The 23,910-nt window shown below is 39.6% G+C and overlaps 3 protein-coding genes across 3 annotated transcripts in view; 1 reads left to right on the forward strand and 2 right to left on the reverse strand.

Annotated features, from left to right (window-relative positions):
- LOC126379468 (zinc finger protein 70-like) overlaps positions 1 to 23,910 on the reverse strand; it is a 102,448-nt gene that overhangs the window by 22,622 nt on the left and 55,916 nt on the right. The gene's annotated exons all lie outside the window — the stretch shown is intronic.
- On the forward strand, positions 1,755 to 11,644 carry LOC126379509 (L-dopachrome tautomerase yellow-f2-like). The gene is made up of 9 exons (XM_050028295.1): positions 1,755 to 2,183; positions 2,601 to 2,765; positions 4,008 to 4,187; positions 5,559 to 5,675; positions 6,629 to 6,805; positions 8,295 to 8,461; positions 9,103 to 9,286; positions 9,943 to 10,045; positions 10,944 to 11,644. Exons 1-9 carry the CDS (start codon positions 2,003 to 2,005, stop codon positions 10,996 to 10,998), a joined length of 1,329 nt encoding a protein of 442 aa, XP_049884252.1. The 5' UTR covers positions 1,755 to 2,002; the 3' UTR covers positions 10,999 to 11,644.
- Positions 12,058 to 23,684, reverse strand: LOC126379457 (zinc finger protein OZF-like). Its single transcript, XM_050028217.1, has 11 exons — positions 23,473 to 23,684; positions 23,150 to 23,257; positions 21,847 to 22,131; positions 21,539 to 21,727; positions 20,703 to 20,791; positions 18,372 to 18,494; positions 17,620 to 17,727; positions 15,330 to 15,545; positions 14,018 to 14,129; positions 13,493 to 13,597; positions 12,058 to 12,822 (listed from the first exon to the last, which is right to left on the reverse strand). The coding sequence occupies exons 1-11, from the start codon at positions 23,644 to 23,646 to the stop codon at positions 12,676 to 12,678; spliced, it is 1,656 nt and encodes a 551-aa protein (XP_049884174.1). The 5' UTR covers positions 23,647 to 23,684; the 3' UTR covers positions 12,058 to 12,675.

Below are 23,910 nucleotides of genomic sequence, written 5' to 3' on the forward strand. Positions count from 1 at the left end.
GTGCCCTCCGAAGCACGAAATCATCTTACTTTTTCGGACAAGCCTGAAAAGTCCTTACCAAACAAAGGACAGTCTCACAAAGTGATTTCGACAATGTCCCCATCCGGAATCGAACCCGGCCCTCCAGATCGTGAGCCTAACGCTCTAACCACTAGACCACGGAAACTGTTGGTTAAAAATACCACAAATGAGGGACTTTCCAGGCTACATACATACATACATAAACTCACACCTATTTCCCACCGGGGTAAGCAGAGACCATAGAATTCCATTTGCTTCGATCCTGACACACTTTTCTTGCTTCCTCCACATTCATCAATCGCTTCATACACGCACGCCGGTTCAGAGTAGATCGTATTGAACCTTTTCTAAGGACATCTCCAATTTGGTCATCGTAAGTCCTTCTCGGTCTTCCTCTGCCAGCCTACCATCAACTTTCGCTTTATATAGAGAAAGAGAGAGAAAATGTTTATTCAACAAATTGTGACACATTACATACGAAGTGTTACAAACAGAGTAAAAACAACAAAATATCATAAAACAATTTTTAAAACTCAGTACATAATGTGGCACAGCAGTGAATAGGACACGAACTCAGCATTGTGTCTATTTCCGGAGAAACAGACGCTGTTTTTCAGTCGCTCCTTAATTTTCCGTCTGTTGGATCCCGCGAAGCTGACATGACTCATAGCGCAAATAAGCAATGTAGGTATCTATCAGATAGAGTTACATATATAAACAAAATATATTTGAACAATTATATATTAGGTATGCATAAATATTAATAGAGAATAGGTAATAACACTGCAACAGCACAATTATAACAATAAATATAATACGTAAGGTGAATAACAAAAGTATCAGTAAGTACATAATTATAAAATTGGGAAACAGGATGCTTTACCACCAGGACGCCCGTTGTTTCTCCACAAGCAAACCTTTAAGGTGCTTCTTAAAAGTAGATTTACAAACAATATACCGCTTTATTACTCGGGTACATCATCACACATCATCACCAGCCCATTAACGTACCAGCATAGCGGTATGCTGGTTAATAAACGGTATCAGAATACCAGTGTCGTGGCTCGCGCCGCGGCTTATGCTGAGTGAGGCCCTTTTATAAAGGACACCACCACCATCGTTGACCAGTCCATACACACAATTATTTGTATTTCTCGTGTATGTTGTCTTTTATTTTTTTTTTATTATGTGTTTGATTGTAAGTTATGTGTTACTCCGTGTTTTATATTTGTTATTTATTTTATATTTGTTACTGTGGTGTCCCTTTATAATAAACGTATCTTTCTTTCTTTCTTTCTAACGTCCCCACTGCTGGGGCACGGGCCTTCCCTATGGATGGATAGGCAGATCGGGCCTTAAACCACCACGCGGGCCCAGTGCGGATTGGTGGTTATTAACGACTGCTAATGCAGCCGGGACCAACGGCTTAACGTGCCTTCCGAATCACGGAGGAGCTCGAGATGAAAACTTTTTTTTTGTGGTTACCCATCCTATGACCGAAAGCGAAAGTTGCTTAACTTCAACAATCGCAGACCGAGCGCGTCCCGCTGCGCCACCGAGCTCCTCCTCCTGCCGTTTGAAATAAATGCCTTTTATTTAAGTATATCTTATTTAATCAGCAGAACCATCAAAGTAAGTCTGAATCGCACTTAGCCGGTTTTTATCTCAAATAAGCAAACAAAATATTGTTGGCTTTTAAAACCGGCTGGTTTTACTGCATTTACAACCTTGAATCTTACAACAAGCTTTCATTACGTTAGTTTTAATAAAATCAATGTCTAGAAATGTGTTGTAGCTCTTTTCTTGTTATCAAAGTTTAAAAGAAACAATATAAGTACAATAAATATTTTTATTAATTACTATCAGACGACGCCCTGAGCCGGGGTTCGCGCCCAACTGGGCACCCGCAGGCCTGTTGTCTTAAATTTTGTACCGGGTGAGAGCACTCACAGCGCTCCCCATTTTTGCGGTGAAGTAGTTAATGTCATTTGCGGCAAATCTACAACAAGTCACGTTCAAAATGATAATTAAACAAATTAAGCTGTGTGTTATTGTGTTAGTGTTTATAAATAGCGCTTTTAGCTATGGATATCGTAAGAAAAACAATCTGAAACAAGTTTTCGGTTGGGATCAAATTGGATACGACTTCGACGGAGTACAATGTAAGTACCACGGTATCTACTGGGCACCCTCAGGGATGTTGTCTAAAATTTTGTACCGGGTGAGGGCCCTCAGCGCTCCCCATTTGTCCGGCCAAGTGGTTAAGGCTATCTGCGGCAAATCTACAGTCAAAAATCACTACTTGACCGAGCATATTTTTATTATGTAAGTACCTATGTCGTTTCCCTATCTCGGGCCTGTGGACCGAATGCTTAACGTGCTCTCCGAAGCATTGATCATCTTACTTTCGGACAATCCGGTAATCAGCCTGTAATTTCCTAACCAAACTAGGGACCCCCAAAAATGTCTATTTATGGGGGTCATGACCCCCAAAAATATCTTTATTTAGTAGGTAACATAGTTACACTTTGAATCGTCATTTTTTACATAACTTTTATGTTATGAGTTTATTGTTTCAGACACAAACAACACAGACCATGAACACGATCCAAAGGGCGGTGTGATACATTATGACGATGAAATAGCAGAGTCGCGGAAATTCTTCATTGCTTATAGCAATGTTCCCATCGGGTTTGAGGTCTATGGTGACCGAGTGTTTGTCACCGTGCCCAGGAGACGCCATGGTAAAGTAATAATAATAGTCCCCCATAGCTCCAGTATCCCGGCCCACTAACCCCCAACCCAATAGCCCACTTCCCTTTGTTCCCATAATCTGCAATAGTCCTATACGAACCGGGGATTGTCTTTGGGTGCATACAGGGATAATCGCCGGTTGGTGTCACACAACATTTAGATTAAATTGTCTTAAGGGGCCTCTACGTGTTGGCTTCGGCCCCACGCACGCCTTCCAAAAGTCCGGGACTCCATAGGCCCGAGATATGAAAAAGACATACAAATAATAATAAAAAAGTGTATTTAGGTAAAACCTACGACACACATATAGTACCTCATTTAAGGCTGATGGGTGGGACCCTCGCTCATACTCCACCATGTATGGGAGCATACTCCACCAACCCGCATTGGTGGAGCAGCGTGGTGGAGTATGCTCCATACCCCCTCCGGTTGATTGAGGGGAGGCCTGTGCCCAGCAGTGGAACGTATATAGGCTGTTTGTGGGACCCTCGCTCAGTAACAATAGATGGCTTAAGTGTAGCCACACCATTCGGTGACAGAAATTATTATTTTTGTCATAGATAAACTAAGCTAAATGTGCTATACACCTTTTTGCCACTACTTGAAGGTCTAGGTTATGGGCGATAGGCTGATCCCTTATCACCATAAGGTTCATCATATCCAGCTTACGACATCGTATCAACAGTGGCTGCAAGTTGTCTTTGATTACTTGTGGCTCTGCCCACCCCATTAGGGATTACGGGCGTGAGTTTATGTATGTATGTATGTATGTTGAAGGTCTAGAGAACCTACAAACAATAAAACATAGGTATTATAAATCCTTCCTATATTCTTCAGGTTTACTCTGGTTCTGAAGTTATTGACAAATTCCTATTCAAATATACTTTTTACTACTTATTATTAGAAACTACATAATAAAATAAGTTTTGTTAAGGTTTATTTGTAACAAAAAGAGGACGTAACTTCAGATCCAGAGTAAACCTGAAGAAAATAGGAAGGGTTTATAATATTTTTTATTGTTTGTAGGTTCTCTAGACCTTCAAGTAGTGGCAAAAGGTGTAGAGCTCATTTAGCTTAGTTTAGAGGTATATATGACACAAATAGGTAATAATTTCGATCACCGAATGCACTACACTACACACTACACTACACACACACACACCACTGGGCTACACTTTGTTATTTGTTCAATAAACCTTAAAAAAGATATTTTTGAATTTGAATATTCACAGGAATCCCATCAACCCTGAACTACGTGGATTACCATGCCAATCAGAAGGCATCGACTTCGCCCCTTCTCAAGCCGTATCCTGATGTAGCGCGAAGTAAGCAGCTGGTGTCTGTGTACAGACCAAGAGCTGATGTCTGCGGAAGGTTGTGGATGGTGGACACAGGACTTATCGAAGTACCCGGTAAGTACGTTTGCCATAGAGGCAGCCAATCAGCTCGCGACACCAAACACACCAGGACCCCGCCGCCGGCGTGATCGACGATTTCCCTCAATCAGCGCTTATCGCTTTAAACCCACTAGGGTCGATTAATTCTTTCAAATATTTTTCCTCTCAGACACCGCCCTGAGCCGAGGTTCGCGCCCAACTGGGCACCCTCAGGCCTGTTGTCTTAAACGTTGTAACCGGGTGAGAGCCTTCAGCTCTCCCTATTTGTCCGGCCAAGTAGTTAATGCCATCTGCGGCAAATGTACAAAAAGTCACGTCAAAAAACAAAGCAGTTACCGTGCAGATCCTACAGGTTACACGTCGTTTCTGTAATATACCAAAAAACACCTACAAAAACACTAAATTTTATAATTATAATAACTAACGGTTCATAATTTCACCACTGTTTACAAATAATTCGCTAGGCTCAGTGACTGCACTTTTGCTCTTTGATTGTACATAAGTACACACATACAGTCATGAGCAATATCATGTACCCACTTTACAACCCTGTCGCACTATCATATTTGACATTTAATGAGGCTTACGGTTTAATTTGCCAAAAAAGTTAGTGAGACATGGTTGCAAAGTGTATACATATTAGTACTCGTGACCGTACACTTAACCCTTTCTGCTGGTTCTCTATTTTTACGCATAATTTTTAATGTAATAATTTACCATGGCATAATGTTACTTGTCCTATTATTAGTTACGCATAGTATTAATTTGTCATAACTTTTTGAGCATAATTTTGAAACTCATAACTACCATAAGCATAATAATTAATGACAATAATGATATATACTTAAGCATAAGTATTATAAGCATAAAAACTATACTCCGAATAAGAAAAGTTTTGGCACAACTTTGAACATTTCCGAAACTTACTTTTTCCTTGGTTGCATTTGGTTCATGATTGTGACTTTTTATATTTTTTGACTCTATTTCATGCTGTTGGTGATCATTCTGTATACTTTTCGTGTGTAAGATAAACATACTGGCCTACTAACCCTAACCTACTGTTATGCCTTGTAAATTGTGTGTGTGTAAGTGTGTAAATTGTGACAAAACACTATTATTCTAAAAAATCATTATGGTTTACTTACCTATTTATATGCGAATCAAATTTATACCAACAAATATTAGTCCAAAAATAAGTTATACCTAACAAACCTGCAGTATTCTTAGATGTTATTATGGGAAAGTACTACTATGCTTAAAAACGTTATGCAAAAAGGATTATGATAATTAAAATTATGACAAAACCATTTATGCATTTTAAGAGAATCCCCTTTTTGCTACGCCATACTCGAGTATTGAATTACTTATATTGTTATTTTTTTGCAGGAGAAAGGAGACAGCTACAACCGCCGGCCATCTTAGTGTTTGATTTGACAACCAACCAACAAATACTGCGCTACGAACTCAAAACCACTGACTTGGTCGACGAGAGGACTCCAGCAGGTAACTCTATAAGCAATCAATAACTTTATTGCCATTCCAAATTGTGTATAGTTCTTGCAATAGTCAGAAGCAATTTAATTAAAAATTACTGTATTTCTTTGTTTCGATTACACATAAGTTATGTACTTACTGGGTGTTAGTGACATCGTAACGAATACTCAGGGGGATGATTCAGACCATGATTCTGAGTTGATATCAAGTGGAATTTCCTGTCAAAAAATACATGTTTTTTTGTGTTTGTTTTAATTATTTTCCGTTCCATACTTTTGCGACGGAAAATTCCACTTGATATCAACTCAGAATCATGGTCTGAATCATCCCTCAAAGTTTTCGTTACGATGTCACTAACACTCTCTGTATAGTTCTTGCAATAGTCATAAGCAATTTGTTTTCATTTGTTTTGATAAGCCATTAATTAAAAACTTCTGTATTTCTTTTTTTCGATAGCAAAAGCAACATAATACAATGGGTAAAAATGAGTTTTGACTGTAACATGTCTATCATAAACATAACATAAACTGCCTATATACGTCCCACTGCTGGGCACAGGCCTCCCCTCAATCAACCGGAGGGGGTATGGAGCATACTCCACCACGCTGCTCCACTGCGGGTTGGTGGAGGTGTTTTTACGGCTAATAGCCGGGACCAACGGCTTAACGTGCCCTCCGAAGCACGGAATCATCTTAATTTTTCGGACAATCAGGTGATTCAAGCCTGAAAAGTCCTTACCAAACAAAGGACAGTCTCACAAAGTGATTTCGACAATGTCCCCATCGGGAATCGAACCCGGACCTCCAGATCGTGAGCCTAACGCTCTAACCACTAGACCACGATGTCTATCAAGCAAGTTAAAAAATGGATAAAAGCAGGTTTTAACTGTAACGCATGCTTATCAAGTGTTAACTTAAAAAACGAGTAAAAACGGGTTTTCACTGTAGCATGCTACATTCCAGGTCTAACCTCTATAACGGTGGACGTATCACCTTCAGCCTGTGACGACGCTTATGCATACATCAATGACTTGGCCACCGAAGGGCTGGTGGTCTTCTCCTTGAAGCTGCGAGACAGTTGGCGACTCCAGCATCCCAGCTTCATCCACGATGACAGCGCTATGAACTTCACTGTTGCAGGTAAGTTGTTAAAAGAGACTGAATCCCAGCCATCATCATCTTTTTTAACTCTGTTGTTGGAATTAATAAAAAAATATCAGAAATGAGGAACTTTGCAATCGACGTTCCCCAAACACACGATAGATGGCGTTGTTTACTTTTAACCTATTTTGTCATTGCTGGCGTACTTACCTACATAATTAAGTACTTATTCAAAAATGTAATGTAATGGCAGAAGCATAATAAAACTAATTATTGCTTGATATTTAGATCACATCATGTCTATATATTGCTACTCTTTCAGAATAATAATGAGTGGAAGTTGTAATTCTACCTTGGCGTAATAAAAAGAAAGACTAGGGTCATCATTTATAGTACCCAAAAACAATAATAAAAGATGCAAAAATATGTGAACGAAAAAACTTAACAACGCCATCTATCGTATTTTTGGAGAACGCCAATTGGAAACTGTACGTAAATTTTTTACTAAAAGTACAAAATTTCCTTGAAAAGTAAATTAAAAACATTGGACGTGAGTAATTTATTTTTTACGAAATGGCAACGCAGGGTCGGATGACGTCAGCTGGGCTAACCTTGAAATGCTAGCTGTCAGTTTTGAGCATACCTGGGGCCTGTTTAATAAAACTTACAATTGTAAATTATAATGACAATTTGATGTACATTGCGGAGTGTGTCATCACGAATATTTTGCTGTTTCATACTAGCTACGTAATGAGCACCAAATTGTCGTTGTAATTTACAATAGTAAGTTTTATGAAACATGCCCCTGGTTTCCTTCTACATGGTTTTCATTATAACGGCGCTTACAAACCGTTGAAATAGTTTTGGCGTGTCGATGAAGTCGTCGACCGAACGTCTCTAGTCTGTAAGCGAACTTTAGGCGAGGTTATTCAAATTCAAAAATATCTTTATTCAGTAGGTAACATAGTTACACTTTGAATCGTCAATTTTTACATAACGAACGTCTCATCCGCCTAAAACTACCTACTGCAGCTTCTCACAACCTGTATAGCCGGGGAAAAGAAGCTGCAAGAAAAACCTCGGCACAGGGCCTTGGACGTTCTTTAAAAAAATAAATAAACATAAAATATTTTTATACAATTGAGTAATTTAGCTGCTTAATATCAGTTCTCAGATAGTTAATCCCTTGCGTTCATGTCTTCTAAATAATCACTAACTTTATAATAACCTTTTTTGTAAAGTTTCTGTTTAACTACTGTCTTAAAACAGTTGAAAGGCAAATTCTGAATGTCAATGGGAATCTTAGGGTTGTAAACCAATCTCAGCTTTGAGACGGCCCGCAAGATCATGTCAATGTGACAGTTCTTATATAAAAACAGAGACTTGAGCATGATCTTGAGGGCAGTCTCAGCTGAGATTAGTTTATTTATTAATAAGTATGTCGAATAAATATTTTTTCTTTCTTTCTTTCACCCTTATTGTAAAAACGTATACATTATGAGCATTAAAACGCTTTGTATCATTCCAGGTAACATTATAAACTGGAAGGACGGCCTCTTCAGCATAGCTCTGTCAGGCTCTGATGCAAATGGGAGAAGGAATGCATACTACCATCCTCTGGTGTCCACCCAGGAGTTCTCTGTAGATACGGAGGTGTTGAAGAGGAAAGATGGATCCTTAGAAGTGCACGTTCAGGTATGAACATAGAGTTAAATATCGCACATCAGCGATTCAAGCCATCAATGCATCGATACTTGCCTATAGAATCGATAGCATTGCTGTACATAGATAGTTCTCGCAATAGTCAGAAGCAATAATACCGATAGTCGAGGAGCAATAATACCGATAGTCCTTGCGATAGTTGAGAAGCTCCTAGGAGCCTCCGTGGTCTAGTGGTTAGAGCGCTAGGCTCACGATCTGGAGGTCCGGGTTCGATTCCCGATGGGGACATTGACGAAATCACTTTGTGAGGCTGTCCTTTGTTTGGTAGGGAATTTTCAGGCTTGATTGTCCGAAAAAGTAAGATGATTCCGTGCTTCGGAGGGCACGTTAGCACGTTAGCCGTTGGTACCGGCTATTAACCGTAAAAACACCTCCACCAACCCGCATTGGAGCAGCGTGGTGGAGTATGCTCCATACCCCCTCCGGTTGATTGAGGGGAGGCCTGTGCCAAGCAGTGGGACGTATATAGGCTGTTTATGTATGTATGATTGTGTCCAATTATAAAATCATGCAATTCAAAATTAAAATTCAAATGTATTTATTGCTACAGGTCAAAAAGGTCTTAAACAAAAAAAAAAGAAGAAAGAGAAGTTCTCATATCTTATACTCCACAGCTACTCGGCAGCCGCGGGAAGCTCGCCCAATCCGGTTCACACGCGTATCACGCTGGCACCAGAACTATTCTGTACGCCAACGTGGCCCAAGACGCTATCACGTGCTGGCATGTAGACAGTGCCATGACACCACACAACGTGCCTATACTCGTTCAGGATAGACAGAAACTTGTTTATATTTCTGGTAAGACTGACACCCGTATTCTAAGACGTTTACTCGACGCTTGATCCACTCAATTCTTCCTCTACTCGACGCTTCCTCCACTCGCCGCTTCCTCCACTTGACTCTTCTTCCACTCGACTCACCCTCAGCTGAGCATTGTGCTGGCATGTAGACAGCAACATGAGACCCCACAACGTGCCTGTACTTGTTCAAGATAAACAGAAACTTGTTTAAATTTCTGGTAAGACTGACATATGTTTACTATGTTTATATTCCAAGATGTTTACTCGACGCTTCCTCCACGCGACTCTTCCTCCACTCGACTCTTCCTCCACTCGACACTTCCTCGACTCGACTCTTCCTCCACTCGACTCTTCCTCCACTGGACTCTTCCTCCACTCGACTCTTCCTCCACTCGACTCTTCCTCCACTCGACTCTTCCTCCACTCGACTCTTCCTCCACTCAACACTTCCTCCACTAAACACTTCCTCCACTCAACACTTCCTCCACTCGACTCCTCCTCCACGCGACTCTTCCTCCACGCGACTCTTCCTCCACTCGACTCTTCCTCCATTCGACTATTCCTCATTCGAAAAGGAAAGAGACGGATGATTGACAACATTCTAATAATCATGCTAAGTTTGTTGGATTCATGGAACTTTTTATTTATTTACAGATTTAAAAATAATAGGCGACGAGGTGTGGGTGCTTGTCAACCAAATACCAAGATTCATTTATTCTACTTTGAATGCCAGTGAAACGAATTATTATATTCACAGGTAAGTGGTTCTACAAACTGAGGCGTATTTTTTTAAATCTAATTAACACTTTTTATTTAGATAAAGTGGTAAATGAGCGCGCATGATGTGTCGATGACAGAGAAAAGCCTAACTATTTTTACTAATCATTACAGACAAGCGCGTCATTGCTTTTAAAGTTCTGTCAGGCGCTGTTTGCATTCCCTTAGACGTTTTTTGTTAGACTTGAATCGTATGGCGCCAAAAGTCACACACACAGATGCGCGTGTACAATAACGTCAATGTGTAGTGTCTGTGTAAAACGAGGTGTTTTGTATGAAGTGTCTGGGGGTGGTATAACTTAAAATAAAATGAAATGATGTCTACTGCAACCAGCACCAATGATTCAATGATTATGATGAACCTAGTTAAGAGTCTTTTTGTAATTATTTCTTTTTTATTTTGGTGCAAGTTTATTAAAATATAAACACATACATACATACATAAACAGCCTATATTCGTCCCACTGCTGGGCACAGGCCTCCTCTCAATCAACCGGAGAGGGTATGGAGCATACTCCACCACGCTGCTCCACTGCGGGTTGGTGGAGGTGTTTTTACGGCTAATAGCCGGGACCAACGGCGTAACGTGCCCTCCGAAGCACGGAATCATCTTACTTTTTCGGACAATCAGGTGATTCAAGCCTGAAAAGTCCTTGCCAAACAAAGGACAGTCTCACAAAGTGATTTCGACAATGTCCCCATCGGGAATCGAACCCGGACCTCCAGATCGTGAGCCTAACGCTCTTACCACTAGACCAAGGAGGCTGTTAAAGTTTATTAAAATATAAAAAACAATATAAAAAAATATATTGTAGGTATTCTATTCATATGATTTATTTGTATTGTATTGTATTAATTTTAAACTTTTTCAATTTCAGGGGGCACGTACAAGATTTAATTCGAGGTACAGCTTGCGATCGACTACAAGTATAGCATCTGAGATACACCCACTCCACACTCACAGATCCCTGGTCACACTACCAACTTGTGGCTAGCGGGGTGCTCTGCCCTTGAGGAGATGAACCTCCTTTTATAAATAAAAGTCCGAACTGGATGGGTATCTTGTATTGTTCATCAACACACACGGAATTAAAACACATAATAACGGGTTCTTACCGCGTTTAAAATCTCATATCCCCATTTTAAAGGCGGTAAGAACCCGTTATTATGTGTTTTAATTATGATAAGAACCGCGTAAACTTAAAACAATGTACACACGGAATTATTACTAACACAGAAGGTTACATACAAAAAACTATATAAAATCTCGGAGCACTGCACTGCACCTGTCGCCTAGTAAGCCTTTCACCAAGAGAAAGAGGTGGTAATTAAACAATGATTTGCTCTGCATAAGACGACAGGCGCTCCAACGGTACTTTACAACTATTTATCTATAATATTTATTTTTACCAACACTACGTTAATATCTTTGTGATCTTTGTTTGTATGTACTATGGATACTTTAAATCTGAAATAAAAATAAATTTATTTTGATTTCCACATTTTTCTACCAAGCGTATCATAGACACTTTGAAATGGCAACCTAAACAAAATGGCGTCCAAGACCTGTCAATTTGCATGGCGGGAAAAATAGAAAAAAAAACACGGCTTTTCGGCGAGAGACGGGAACGGGACAGTTGCTTTCTTCATTGAGTAATCTAAATAATTAATACGAAGTGGTGTTTTGTGGTTAATGATCGCATTAAGTTAGTCGGAAGACATTCGCGAGTGTTATTATATTGGAGTATTCAATGAACAAAGTGTATCTGCCTATTTTCGCTTCGTGCCGGGAAGCCGCTTCATAACTCAAAAGTTTATGCGGACTTTTGAGTTAATTCGTTTGGGGTTCGGAGTAGGAGTCTACTCCGAGGGTGGGGCTTAGGTTTCATCATAATCACCTTTCATCATTTCATTAATCATCAAGAAAAAAAATACGTCAGACATGGCTGTATGGGCATAGTTCCCTTTGCCTTACCCTTCGGGGAAAACCAAAACAAAAAAAAGAAAAAAAAACACCGATTTTGTTATTCTAATTATTTTATTTATTTAAAATAAACTTTCGGTGTCATACATTGTCAATGTATTTAAATGCATAATTTACCGCTTTATTTAAAAATGTAAGTACCAGATTTATATAAAAAAAATATGTATTGTCCGCGCCACGAATAAACTCAACGAATTTTGATGGAATTAATTGACAAGTCATAATAATTGTGTATCTCAGTATCTGCGCGGGATTTCTCACATTTGAAACCATTTTTTTTCTGTCGTCTTCCAACCGTATTATAACATATTAATTCGAATCTTCCTCCACTCGGCGTTAGCTGAGCATTTTGGTATTTCAAGTTGACATTTACATCCTCGACTTGAGGACTTTACTCACTGGAGTCGAGTATGTCATACTACCAACATAATCATACGAAATTAATGACGTCATGCCTTACTGAAGTAAACTCGAGTTAAGGTTGAGGCGCCGTCTAAGAATACCGATTTTGAGCTGATATCGAGGAAAACCTGGAGGTCGCCTCGAGGTCAGACTCGAGGAAAGTTCTTAGAATTGTGGTGTTCATTTTGTAAGGTGAATAAAGACATACAAATGATGAATAAACATCAAGTGGTATTGGTATTGTTGGCGTGCAGCAACTTGTTGTGCGTGTAGAGCGCGGCGGAGTGCGCGAAGGACGCCGCGCAGTGTGTGCAGCGCAGCGGGCGCTCGCCCGTGTGGGTGCGGATGTGCGCGCGCAGAATCGACAGCGTCTAGGGATTACAGAGTGTAAATTAAGTAAGACACAACGCAGGTCTCCATAATCGGCGAGAAGAAGGGGAGAGAGCAAAGGGGATGGGAAGTATCCCATCCTAGTTGTATTATTCCCGCCCCTGCACTAGCAGGTGATATGGGGGGGGGGGGGGTAGTTAAAAGAAGAATAGTGTAGAAGGGGGGGGGGTAGTGTAAAGGGGAATTAGTGTAAAAGGAGGGGGGAGTAGTGTAAAGGGGAATTAGTGTAAAAGGAGGGGGGAGTAGTGTAAAGGGGAATTAGTGTAAAAGGAGGGGGGAGTAGTGTAAAGGGGAATTAGTGTAAAAGGAGGGGGGAGTAGTGTAAAGGGGAATTAGTGTAAAAGGAGGGGGAGTAGTGTAAAGGGGAATTAGTGTAAAAGGAGAGGGGAGTAGTGTAAAGGGGAATTAGTGTAAAAGGAGGGGGGAGTAGTGTAAAGGGGAATTAGTGTAAAAGGAGGGGGGAGTAGTATAAAGGGGAATTAGTGTAAAAGGAGGGGGGAGTAGTGTAAAGGGGAATTAGTGTAAAAGGGGGGGAGGTAGTGTAGAAAAGGTTGTAGTGTAGAGGTTACCTTCTAACCTAACCTTTAGTGTAGGTATAATGAGATCGTAGTAATATAAAGGTACAGTAGCAGATATGTTATGGTTACTGACCGTGAACCCTCGCCCGCAGTGGTCACAGATCTTGTTCCGTGGTAGTCGCTTCTTCTCGTGCACGAACTCTTGATGGCGGTGGAGGTAGCGCGCGTTTTTGAATACCTGATAGATAGGATACTTTATTGAGCATAATGGACACATTACATATACAGCCTATATACGTCCCACTGCTGGGCACAGGCCTCCCCTCAATCAACCGGAGGGGGTACGGAGCATACTCCACCACGCTGCTCCAACGCGGGTTGGTGGAGGTGTTTTTACGGCTAATAGCCGGGACCAACGGCTTAACGTGCCCTCCGAAGCACGGATCATCTTACTTTTTCGGACAATCAGGTGATTCAAGCCTGAAAAGTCCTTACCAAACAAAGGACAGTCTCACAAAGTGATTTCGACAATGACCCCATCGGGAATCGAACCCGGACCTCCAGATCGTGAGCTTAACGCTCTAACCACTAGACCACGGAGGCTGTCTGACAACGCCATCTATATTTTTTTTGAGGAACATAGCCTGGTAAGTCTTACCTTAGAACACTTGTCACATTGATGTTCAGCCTTCTTGAGGTGCACCCAGTCTATATGCTCCTGGAGTGCCGGCTTGGTCAAGAACTTAGAGCCGCACTCATCACACGTGTACCTGACGAAGAATACAGTCAGAAATAACAAATATAGCGTAGCCAACTAGTTGAAGAGCTAGTTCCGCCTACATGCAACAGATGGCGCTGACACGCGGCCTGAAACGCGCTAGCGAAGTTTGCACGGCGCGACGTATATATACAACTACCAACATGACACCGTTGGATCGTCCACTACCAACTTGTGGCTAGCGGGGTACTGTGCTCTGTTCGGTACCCCAGTAACATCCTTTGGTGGTAGCACACACTGGCCCCGAAATCATTATTACACAACTTTACGCTTGTTTTCTACCGGGGCAGGCAGATGTAGCACGGGTCAAGCCAAGACTAGAGGACTCGGAGGCCTTTTGAGTCCTTACACTAGACCTGGACAAGTTGGAGAGCAAGACATCTAGTTGACAAGCGAGTTCCGCCCACATGCAACAGATGGCGTTGACACGCGGCCTGAAACGCGCTAACGAAGTTCGCACAGCGTGACGCATATCAAGAGGAATTTTCCGTCGCAAAAGTATGGAACGGAAAATAATTAAAAAAAAAAACACTACAATTTTGATGAATTTTCCGACAAGAAATTCCACTTGATATCAACTCATAATCATAATCCAAATCATCCCCCTTTGTTACGGTGTCACTAACACCCATACCTACTTGTATGGCTACCGTATGTACATGCACGGGGTGTAAGTGACATCGTAACGAATACTGAGGGATGATTCATCTGATTATTCTGAGTTAATATCAAGTAGAATTTGCCATCGCAAAAGTATAGAATTGAAAATAATTGAAAAAAGCTAAAAAGAAAAACATAAATTTTGGGACGGATAATTTCACTTGAAACGTAGAATCATGGTGTGAATCATAAAATCATGGTCTGAATGAGTATTCGTTACGATGTCACTAACACCCATACCTACTTGTATGGCTAAAGTAAGTAAATGTTACTACAGCACTAGTGAATACCTTAATGATACTGATGTTACTATTTGAAAAGCTGTGAAATTTGATGTGATGTGAAACTCATATGTAACTTACAAACTTGTACACCATCATAGTATGCAAATAAAGAATATTGAATTGAATACTTGTACAATTAAAAAGTACAAAGGAAAATTCCACTTGATATTAACTCAGAATAATCAGCTGAAATCCCTCTTAGTATTCGTTACGATGTCACTAACACCCTGTATATGAAGGGAACTAACTTCTTGCTAGCCTGGTTGAGGTGTCTGGAGTGTGTCATGAGGTGGTGTCGGAGGCTGGCGTGGCTGCGGAACTGCGCGCGGCAGGGGGCGCAGTAGGCAGCGGGCGGAGCGCCGCTGTGCGCGGAGGCTTCGTGGGCCAACAGGCCGGACTTCGCCGCGTACACCTTGTCACAAGACTTGCACGAGTACACGCGGCTCGACTGCTTGTGGATTGTGCTGTGAAAATTGTGAGGTTAATCATTATCCCGTTCTTCACAGGGTCCTTGAAGATTTGACAGGTCCGGTACAGAAGCGACTGCCTGTCTGACCTTCCAACCCGCGAAGGGACCAGCCCAATACAGGTTAGGTCACATACTGAAATGCATTTCTCGGGAATGTGGGTTTCCTCACGATGTTTTCAAAGTTAAACAAATACAAATTAAAAAAAAAAACAATGAATATTTTTTTCTTTCTTTCTAAATTAGTGATGTTTTTTTTTTTGACGTGACTTATTGTAAATTTGCTGCAAATGGCATTTTTTTTTTTTTTATTCAATATCAAAAAAAAAACAATTAAATTCTTATAAATAAAATAAGACGCTCCTCTAAACAGAAAACCCGTACAGGTTTATGCGAGGGGTGAATGAATGCGCTTAACTCGCTATACTTAATTGGTAGGTAGGTACTGGCCCCGATTCCTGCAGACATCTCTTAATTTTACTTTAAGTTATACCTGTCATTTTCTTATCCGCCGAAAAGGAAAGGGACGGATGATTGACAGCTCTTAATTTTAGGAAGAATGAGTAAATAAATGAATAACCCGGGCGAATTTTTAGACGGTTGTTTTAGATTTGTGCTTAAAATTGACGTGTGTTCCATAAATTCTATGCTTGTCGATTACCCGTCCCTTTCCTTTTCGGCGGATAAGAAAATGACAGATATGACTTAAAATAAAATTAGATGGTGTTTACAGGAATTAGCACCACTACATAGTTTAACATGCGCCCAGATAATACTTCTTTAATTCTATTTTACATTGTTTAATCCCTACACGCATGTCTGTGTGTAGCCCACTAGGCAATTTGTTTAAAATATCTGGTAGTAAGTATTCCCACTTCCTCATGCCATACACATTATTAACTACTTGACCGGACAAATGGGGAGCGATGAGGGCTCTTACCCGGTACAAAATTTTAGACAACAGGCCTGAGGGTGCCCAGTTGGGCGCGAACCTCGGCTCAGGGCTGAGATGATTACATATGTAGGAAACAAATAAACGGCCCAGAGGTTCCAGATAAATTATGAAATTCTGTATACTAAATAAAGACAGATCTAATACTAACGAAAAACATTTTCTATTTAACTTATTTATGAATTTTAAATCAGGAGAAACGTAATAAAAAGTCCGACATTTTATCACTTATTTCTATGACGTCACAGTGTGCTTTTTTCATGCAAATTCCGTAGTCATTTCGTGTTTTTAATGTAAATTGTTACTGGCAATAAATTTATTTTATTCTTATTCTTATTCTTAGTAAAAAGTAACTGATTTGACTAGTTGGAAACTAGCTTACTGGGCTCGTAAGCTTATGTTCATGAGTTTCCCTAAGCAGAGGTGAGTGCTATACATACATAAACTCACGCCCGTAATCCCTAATGGGGTGGGCAGAGCCACAAGTAATCAAAGACAACTAATATCAAAAGTGATCAAATTCAATAATATAAAAAAAAAATACTTTGTATTCCTTTTATGTTTTACTCTTTTACACACCCTCTCACACACACTCACGTACTACATTCCACACAAAGAGAGGATCTTTCTTTCTTTCTGTTTTTTTTTTGTCTTTTTATTTTGTTAAGCCAGTCATTAAAAACTTTTGTATTTCTTGGTTTTGGTAACATAAGTGCGTATACTAGCTAGCTTAAGTAACATAAATATCCAGGAGAGAGGCATCATAGGCTGTAATACAAGTATTCATATACTTAGTCAGCTATGGTACCTACCTATTTATACCTGTGCCCAAGACTAAGCTATTTTAAGGAAAGAATTGTACCTACTTTTTTGGCAATAAATTATTATTATTATAACTTGCAGCCACTGTTGATACGATGTCGTAAGCTGGATATGATGAACCTTATGGTGATAAGGGATCAGCCTATCGCCCATAACATTAGTCCATCATGTTAGAGGACACAATCCCTCTGTCGGTTTTTACGACATGCCCGGGAAGACAAGCAGCTGAACGTTTTCTATGTTTTTTATTTGCTCCCAGAACAGCATAGAGTGCTATAAAAATAAAAAACATACTTACAACATATGTATCTTGAGACCTGTCTTGTTCACGAAGGTATTCCCACAGACGGTGCACTGCGCCTTTTCCTTGTGCTTGTCCCGATGATATCGATACTTGCGGTTCGACCTGTAACGTTATTCCTGTTACATACATAAACTCACGCCTATTTCCCACCGGGGAAAACGGAGAGTATAGAATTGAGTTGTGTATTAGGTAGTTAAACAGAAACTTTACAAAAAAGGTTATTATAAAGTTAGTGATTATTTTAGAAGACATGAATGCATGGGATTAACTGTCTCAGAACTGATATTAGGCAGCTAAATTACTCAATTGTATAACAATATTTTACGTTTATTTATTTTTTTAAAGAACGTCTAGGGCCCTGTGCCGAGGTTTTTCTTGCAGCTTCTTTTCCCCGGCTATACAGGTTGTGAGAAACTGTAGTAGTTTTAGGCGGATGAGACGTTCAGTAAGTATGTAAAAATTGACGATTCAAAGTGTAACTATGTCACCTACTGAATAAAGACATTTTTGAATTTGAATTGAATTTGTTCACGATAAATTATGAAATTCTAATTACTAAATAAAGACAGATCTAAAACTAACGAAAAACATATTCTTTTTTCCTATTTAAGAGAAAAAAGCAATAATTCAAGCGCATTTTTTATTAATTTGCATCATTAATTTATCTTATATTAATTTGTATCTGATGTATATGATTGGTTATTTGTTAATAAATGAATTGAATTGAATTGAATTATTACACTTACTCGGTAGTGAACCCGCAGAGGTCGCAAGTGAAATTGGTTGTGATAACCCCATGACATTCGTTGTAGTGTTGTATGACCGCCTGCAGGGTGTTGTACCGTTTACCACACGCCTCGCACTCGTACCTGAGGGAGGAAGATTATTATATTCAGGGTGTTAGTGACTGTAGTGTATTGGTCTCAATATAATTATATAAATAAATATCGGCTCGTTGCCACACACTACGTCTTCACTCCACCCCCGTAATTAACACGTTGGCGCGCGGTACTTTTTCGGAAATTGGCGTAGCAATTATCGATCCCGTACTGTTAAATTTATGAGAAATCAAAACACTACATAACGATAGTAACATCTATGACAGTAATCTGCATATACCGTACTGATGAGGGTAATTACGATCAGTACATCTAAAACCGTAGTCGCAATAACCGTACTGTGTCTACCTAGCATAATATAGGATCCAGGTGAATCAAAGTACGGCTTCAACCGCAGTGCTGTCATGATCATGACCGTATTTACACTGTTGAGAAACTCATCTCTCCAATCTAAGATTCAGTACAGCTTCAACCGAATTATGGCGAACAAAATTGCATACACCTATTACTGTCATAACCGTAGTGTGGATGTGTGAGTAGGCTGCATATGTGTGAGTTATGGCTCAAAAAAACTTAAAATATTTTACTCAATTGTGACAGTAGCAACAAAAGGGTCTGTGTGTAAAAAAGAAGTGGGCGTGGCCTAAGTGATTATTGTATCGAAACTGGGCTGCAGTGACCGTAGCAATGATTATAAGAACTATAACTATTTGCGGAAGTGACCGTACCGTGCTATTTTGTGAGTCCAAATTAACGGTTATAGACGGTACCGCGCGCCAACGTGTTAAAACGTAAACGGTACGGGTATGCCCGTACCGTTTACTTTTTAATTGTGGCCACCGCGTAGTGCATTGCCCGAGACGACAGAATATATATGTGAATCGATTATATCTATTCAAGTATTTTATAATATATTACATATGCCTGCAGTGGGACACTGAGTGTTACTAATAATAATAATAATTATTAGCGAGCGAAATGAAAGATGACCAACTCAGTATTAATGTATAATAAAGAGTAAAAGATCACAAAAATAATAATGTAAAAAACCTAACTTACACCCCCGTTGCTAAGCGCCAAACAATCAACAATACCTAGGCAACGGGGGTTGCCAGATCTGACGCCAACAATAATAATTACATATTTATTTATATATTTAATTATACCTACGTGTATTACAATAAGATGTGTTTATATACTTATGTAAACACTACAGTGACATCGTAACGAATACTGACGGATGATTCAGACCATGATTCTGAGTTAATATCAAGTTTTAAGTCAAATTTTCCATCGCAAAATTCATGATTTTTTTTAATTATTTTTAATTCTATACTTTTATGGTGGAAAATTCCACTTGATATTAACTCAGAATAATGAGCTGAATCATCCCTCTCAATATTCGTTACTATGTCACTAACATCCCGTGCAAGTATAGAGAGTGCCATACAAGTAGGTATGGGTATTAGTGATACCGTAACGAATACTGAGGGCATGATTCAGACCATGATTCTGAGTTGATATCAAGTGGAATTTCCTGTCGGAAAAATCATGAAAAGTTTTGTGTTTTTTTTTATTATTTTCAGTTTCATACTTTTGCGACGGAAAAGTCCACTCGATATTAACTCAGAATCATGGTCTGAATCATCTCCCGACGACCCGATTACTCTAGTCATAGAGGCAGCCAATCAGCTCGCGACACCAAACACTTCAGGACCCCGATACCGACCCCGCCGGCGTGGTCGACGATTTCCCTCAATCAGCGCTTATCGCTATCGACCCACTAGGGTCGATTAATTCTTTCAAATATTTTTCCTCTCAGACGACGCCCTGAGCCTCGGCTCAGGGCGTCGTCCTCGGCTCAGGGTGCCCAATGGGCGCGAACCTCGGTTCGCGCCCATTGGGCACCCTCAGGCCTGTCGTCTTAAACGTTGTATCGGGTGAGAGCCTTCAGCGCTCCCCATTTGTCCGGCCAAGTAGTTAATGCCATCTGCGGCAAATCACGTCAAAAAAAAGTCTGAATCATCCCTCTAAGTTTTAACCGTTAACCTTGACAAGGGTAAGGCTGCGTTTCCCTTGACGCGGAGCTGAGCGGAGATGTGCAGGAATCGACCAATCACCGTGAGGGAGAGAGTGACACAGCGTCTTCGTACTCTCTCGAACGCTGTGATTGGTCAGATCCGCACATCTCTGCTATTCTGCACAAGGCACAAGCAACACGACAGAATGAGAACTTACCTACGCAAATGCCTTTTGCAGTGCTCCTTATAAGAACATTCGGAACCCAGTACAGATTTGCACACTTCGCAGACGAAAGCGCCTTTTTTCTGAAAATAAATTTAGAATACAACACATACATAACATAAACTCACGCCCGTAATCCCTAATGGGGTGGGCAGAGCCACAAGTAATCAAAGACAACTTGCAGCCACTGTTGATACGATGTTGTAAGTTGGATATGATGAACCTTATGGTAATAAGGGATCAGCCTATCGCCCATAACATTAGTCCGTCATTTATAGGACACAATCCCTCTGTCGGATTTAACGACATGCCCGGGAAAACTACCAGCTGAACGTGTTCTATGTTAATAGATTCGTTTACTCATTCTTCCTAAAATTAAGATTGTTGTTGTTATTCTAATTATTTTATTTATTTAAAATACACTTTCGGTGTCATACATTGATGCTAATTCCTGTAAATACCATCTAATTTTATTTTAAGTTATATCTGTCATTTTCTTATCCGCCGAAAAGGAAAGGGACGGGTAATCGACAAGCATAAAATTTATGGAACACACGTCAATTTTAAGCACAAATCTAAACCAACCGTCTAAAAATTTTACATCCGTCAATAACCCGACACAGTTAAGTAGACAGCACGTCAAACGTATTGCATACCAGCAACGTACCTATTGATTCGCCCGGGTTATTCATTCATTCACTCATTCTTCCTAAAATTAAGAGCTGTCAATCATCCGTCCCTTTCCTTTTCGGCGGATAAGAAAATGACAGGTATAACTTAAAGTAAAATTAGGTGTCTGCAGGAATCGGGGCCAATATATACTTTCTCACCTCACTATGTCGTTTCTCCATATGATCTTGCAAGGTTAGCTCATAGTCAAAACCCATAATGCAGAATTCACATTTGTAAGGCAATTTCAAGTAGGCCTCTTTAGACTTATCGCTGTCTCTCTCTAACATCAGCTCCTCTTTGGTCAGGCGGACTATCTTTATCTTCCCTTCATATTCTGGATTTGAGGCCTGAAATAATAACATCAACATTCGATTTTGTATTTGTTTTGTTTGTCTGACCAGGGTTGATAAGGATGATCATTTACCTCACAACCCACACGATAGAAGAATAGGGTCAAAAAACTTACCTTTTTCCTACTTTTCTTTTTATTCTTCTTCAAAGTTTCTTTCTTTATTTCCGAAAGCGGCAAATCCGTTTCGTAATCCGAACAGCTATGGTGTTCTACTTTAATATCCGTTCCAACTTCAAATGCTGTGTCGTCATTGGCCGATTCGTTCTTGATTTCTATTGGTCGAGAGATTGTTTCTTTTACGATCTCGAATTCCATTGGTTGACTGTCATAAGCGAAGGAGATTTCTATTGGCGAACACTGTAACTTGAGACATTTTCGATTGGCCCGCGGTTGGAATGTCTGTAAAATTAAAAAAAATATATTACACCCAGGCACAATTACATTCGGAGGATACATAAAGCCTGGACCCTCCATATAAAAAGTTCATTTTTACTATGTGCTTAGGAGCCCTGGTGGGTTAAAATGGCCACATCGAAGCAATTCATCTAAGAAAGCAATATTGCTATTTGACAGTTGCTTGCATTGCGCACTTACTTTTATATGCGCAAATGTCAAATTGCAATATTGCTTTCTTAGATGAATTGCTTCCTCTGATTGCTTCGATGTGGCCTATTTAACCCCCCTGTTGTTGTTTAATTGTTTTTGATAATAAATCGGCTGCAGCTGAAAATCAACGCCATAATCTAGCTACAGCTAGGCTATGACATTTGCTGAGCTGCGCGCGTTTCGGCATTATTCATAATTCTATTGTTAATTACTAAGTACCATTTAACTATATGTAATTATTTATGTATTTTTGCATTTTGAATAAATATTTTCTTTCTTTCTTTCTTTCTTATATGCCGCATTTCAGCGAAAGTGCGAGCGAGACAGAAGTCCCGCGCGCTCTCTCTTACTCCTTAGCGGCCTACGGTCAATTAAGACTAAAGTAAGACCCAGAGGGGGTGAAGTCGGCGCCTGGTAAACATTGGTGCGGGGGTGAGAATTACCGTTCTGTACGTAGTATTACTCTTTATTATATGACGAGGCATAAGTTTATTATGCTCGTAGATAAAAGTTAAGAGTCTCTATGTAATTATTTCTTTTTATTTCGGTGCATTAAAGTATATTTGGGTAAATATCAAAATGTGCCAAGTTTGGTGGCGAACTTTCATATTATTTTTTCGTGAAAAAAAAAATTATAAATAAAAAAATAAATAAAAAAAAGAATAACAATAAATTATTTTAATTATTTTTTTTTTTTCATGTCGGAACCCAATTTTTCACGAAAAAATAATATGAAAGTTCGCCACCAAACTTGACATTTTGATATTCACCCATTTGTATTGTATTGTAGATATGTTTAGAATAACTTTACCTGATCATTCAAAAGTCTAAAACTTTCTTCAACATGTGTCTTGAATTTGAAAAACTTCATCATAATGTCGTGACATTGTATGCATACTGTGACTGAGGAATTCGCCTCCTGAAAAAATAAATTTTAGTCATCAACAAAAAGCACGAGTAATCAATGTAAAATACAAAAATTTTTGCCGGCCATATTGCAAGACGCCATTCTACAATAACAACACTATACCATCTGATTTACTGATTTAATGCTAAAAATGACTGAAACATAAGTGGAAACACAGGAATATTTCACTTCACAAGCTTTTATAACACTATTCAAACCAAAATCACCTTAAAATTATCGAAAATCTCTAATAAAACAGCATGTTTACAAGTGGATAAATCGACGAAAGTTCCATTTTTTGAAAAGCAACAAACGCAGAATTCGTTTTTATCTTGTGACGTTTGTGTGCAATTTCTATTTAAACTGTATTCGGGGAAATTAAACTCAATAAACTGAGACATTTTAACATATGTTCGTAAGAATAATCTCAACACGCAATCACAAGTGTCCGAATTATAACGTCCCGTTACACGTTTGTATCGTTTTGAAAACAAATGAAGTTCGAATTAAAAAATCTTTATAATTTACACCGCCACTGTTGCTTCTAAATAATAATGTAACGTTTGTCGTTAAAGCAGTGGTGTGTCATGCATTTATTTTTCTATCTTGCCATAGACAACTTAAAAATATGGTAGGAATATTTTTCTACTCACAGTCACACATAT

The sequence above is a fragment of the Pectinophora gossypiella genome, chromosome 29 (assembly GCF_024362695.1).
Source record: "Pectinophora gossypiella chromosome 29, ilPecGoss1.1, whole genome shotgun sequence".
NCBI lineage: Eukaryota > Metazoa > Arthropoda > Insecta > Lepidoptera > Gelechiidae > Pectinophora > Pectinophora gossypiella.

Bases quoted from the DNA above. Each gene is read 5' to 3' on its own strand.
- LOC126379509 (XM_050028295.1), top strand. From the start codon at position 2,003: ATGTCATTTGCGGCAAATCTACAACAAGTCACGTTCAAAATGATAATT. The intron at 2,766-4,007 runs GTAAAGTAATAA...GAATATTCACAG, and splicing joins CGTGCCCAGGAGACGCCATG to GAATCCCATCAACCCTGAAC. The intron at 4,188-5,558 runs GTAAGTACGTTT...ATTTTTTTGCAG, and splicing joins AGGACTTATCGAAGTACCCG to GAGAAAGGAGACAGCTACAA.
- LOC126379457 (XM_050028217.1), bottom strand. From the start codon at position 23,646: ATGTCTCAGTTTATTGAGTTTAATTTCCCCGAATACAGTTTAAATAGA. The intron at 23,258-23,472 runs GTGATTTTGGTT...TTATTTTTTCAG, and splicing joins AGATTTTCGATAATTTTAAG to GAGGCGAATTCCTCAGTCAC. The intron at 13,598-14,017 runs GTAAGACTTACC...CCTATCTATCAG, and splicing joins AATGTGACAAGTGTTCTAAG to GTATTCAAAAACGCGCGCTA.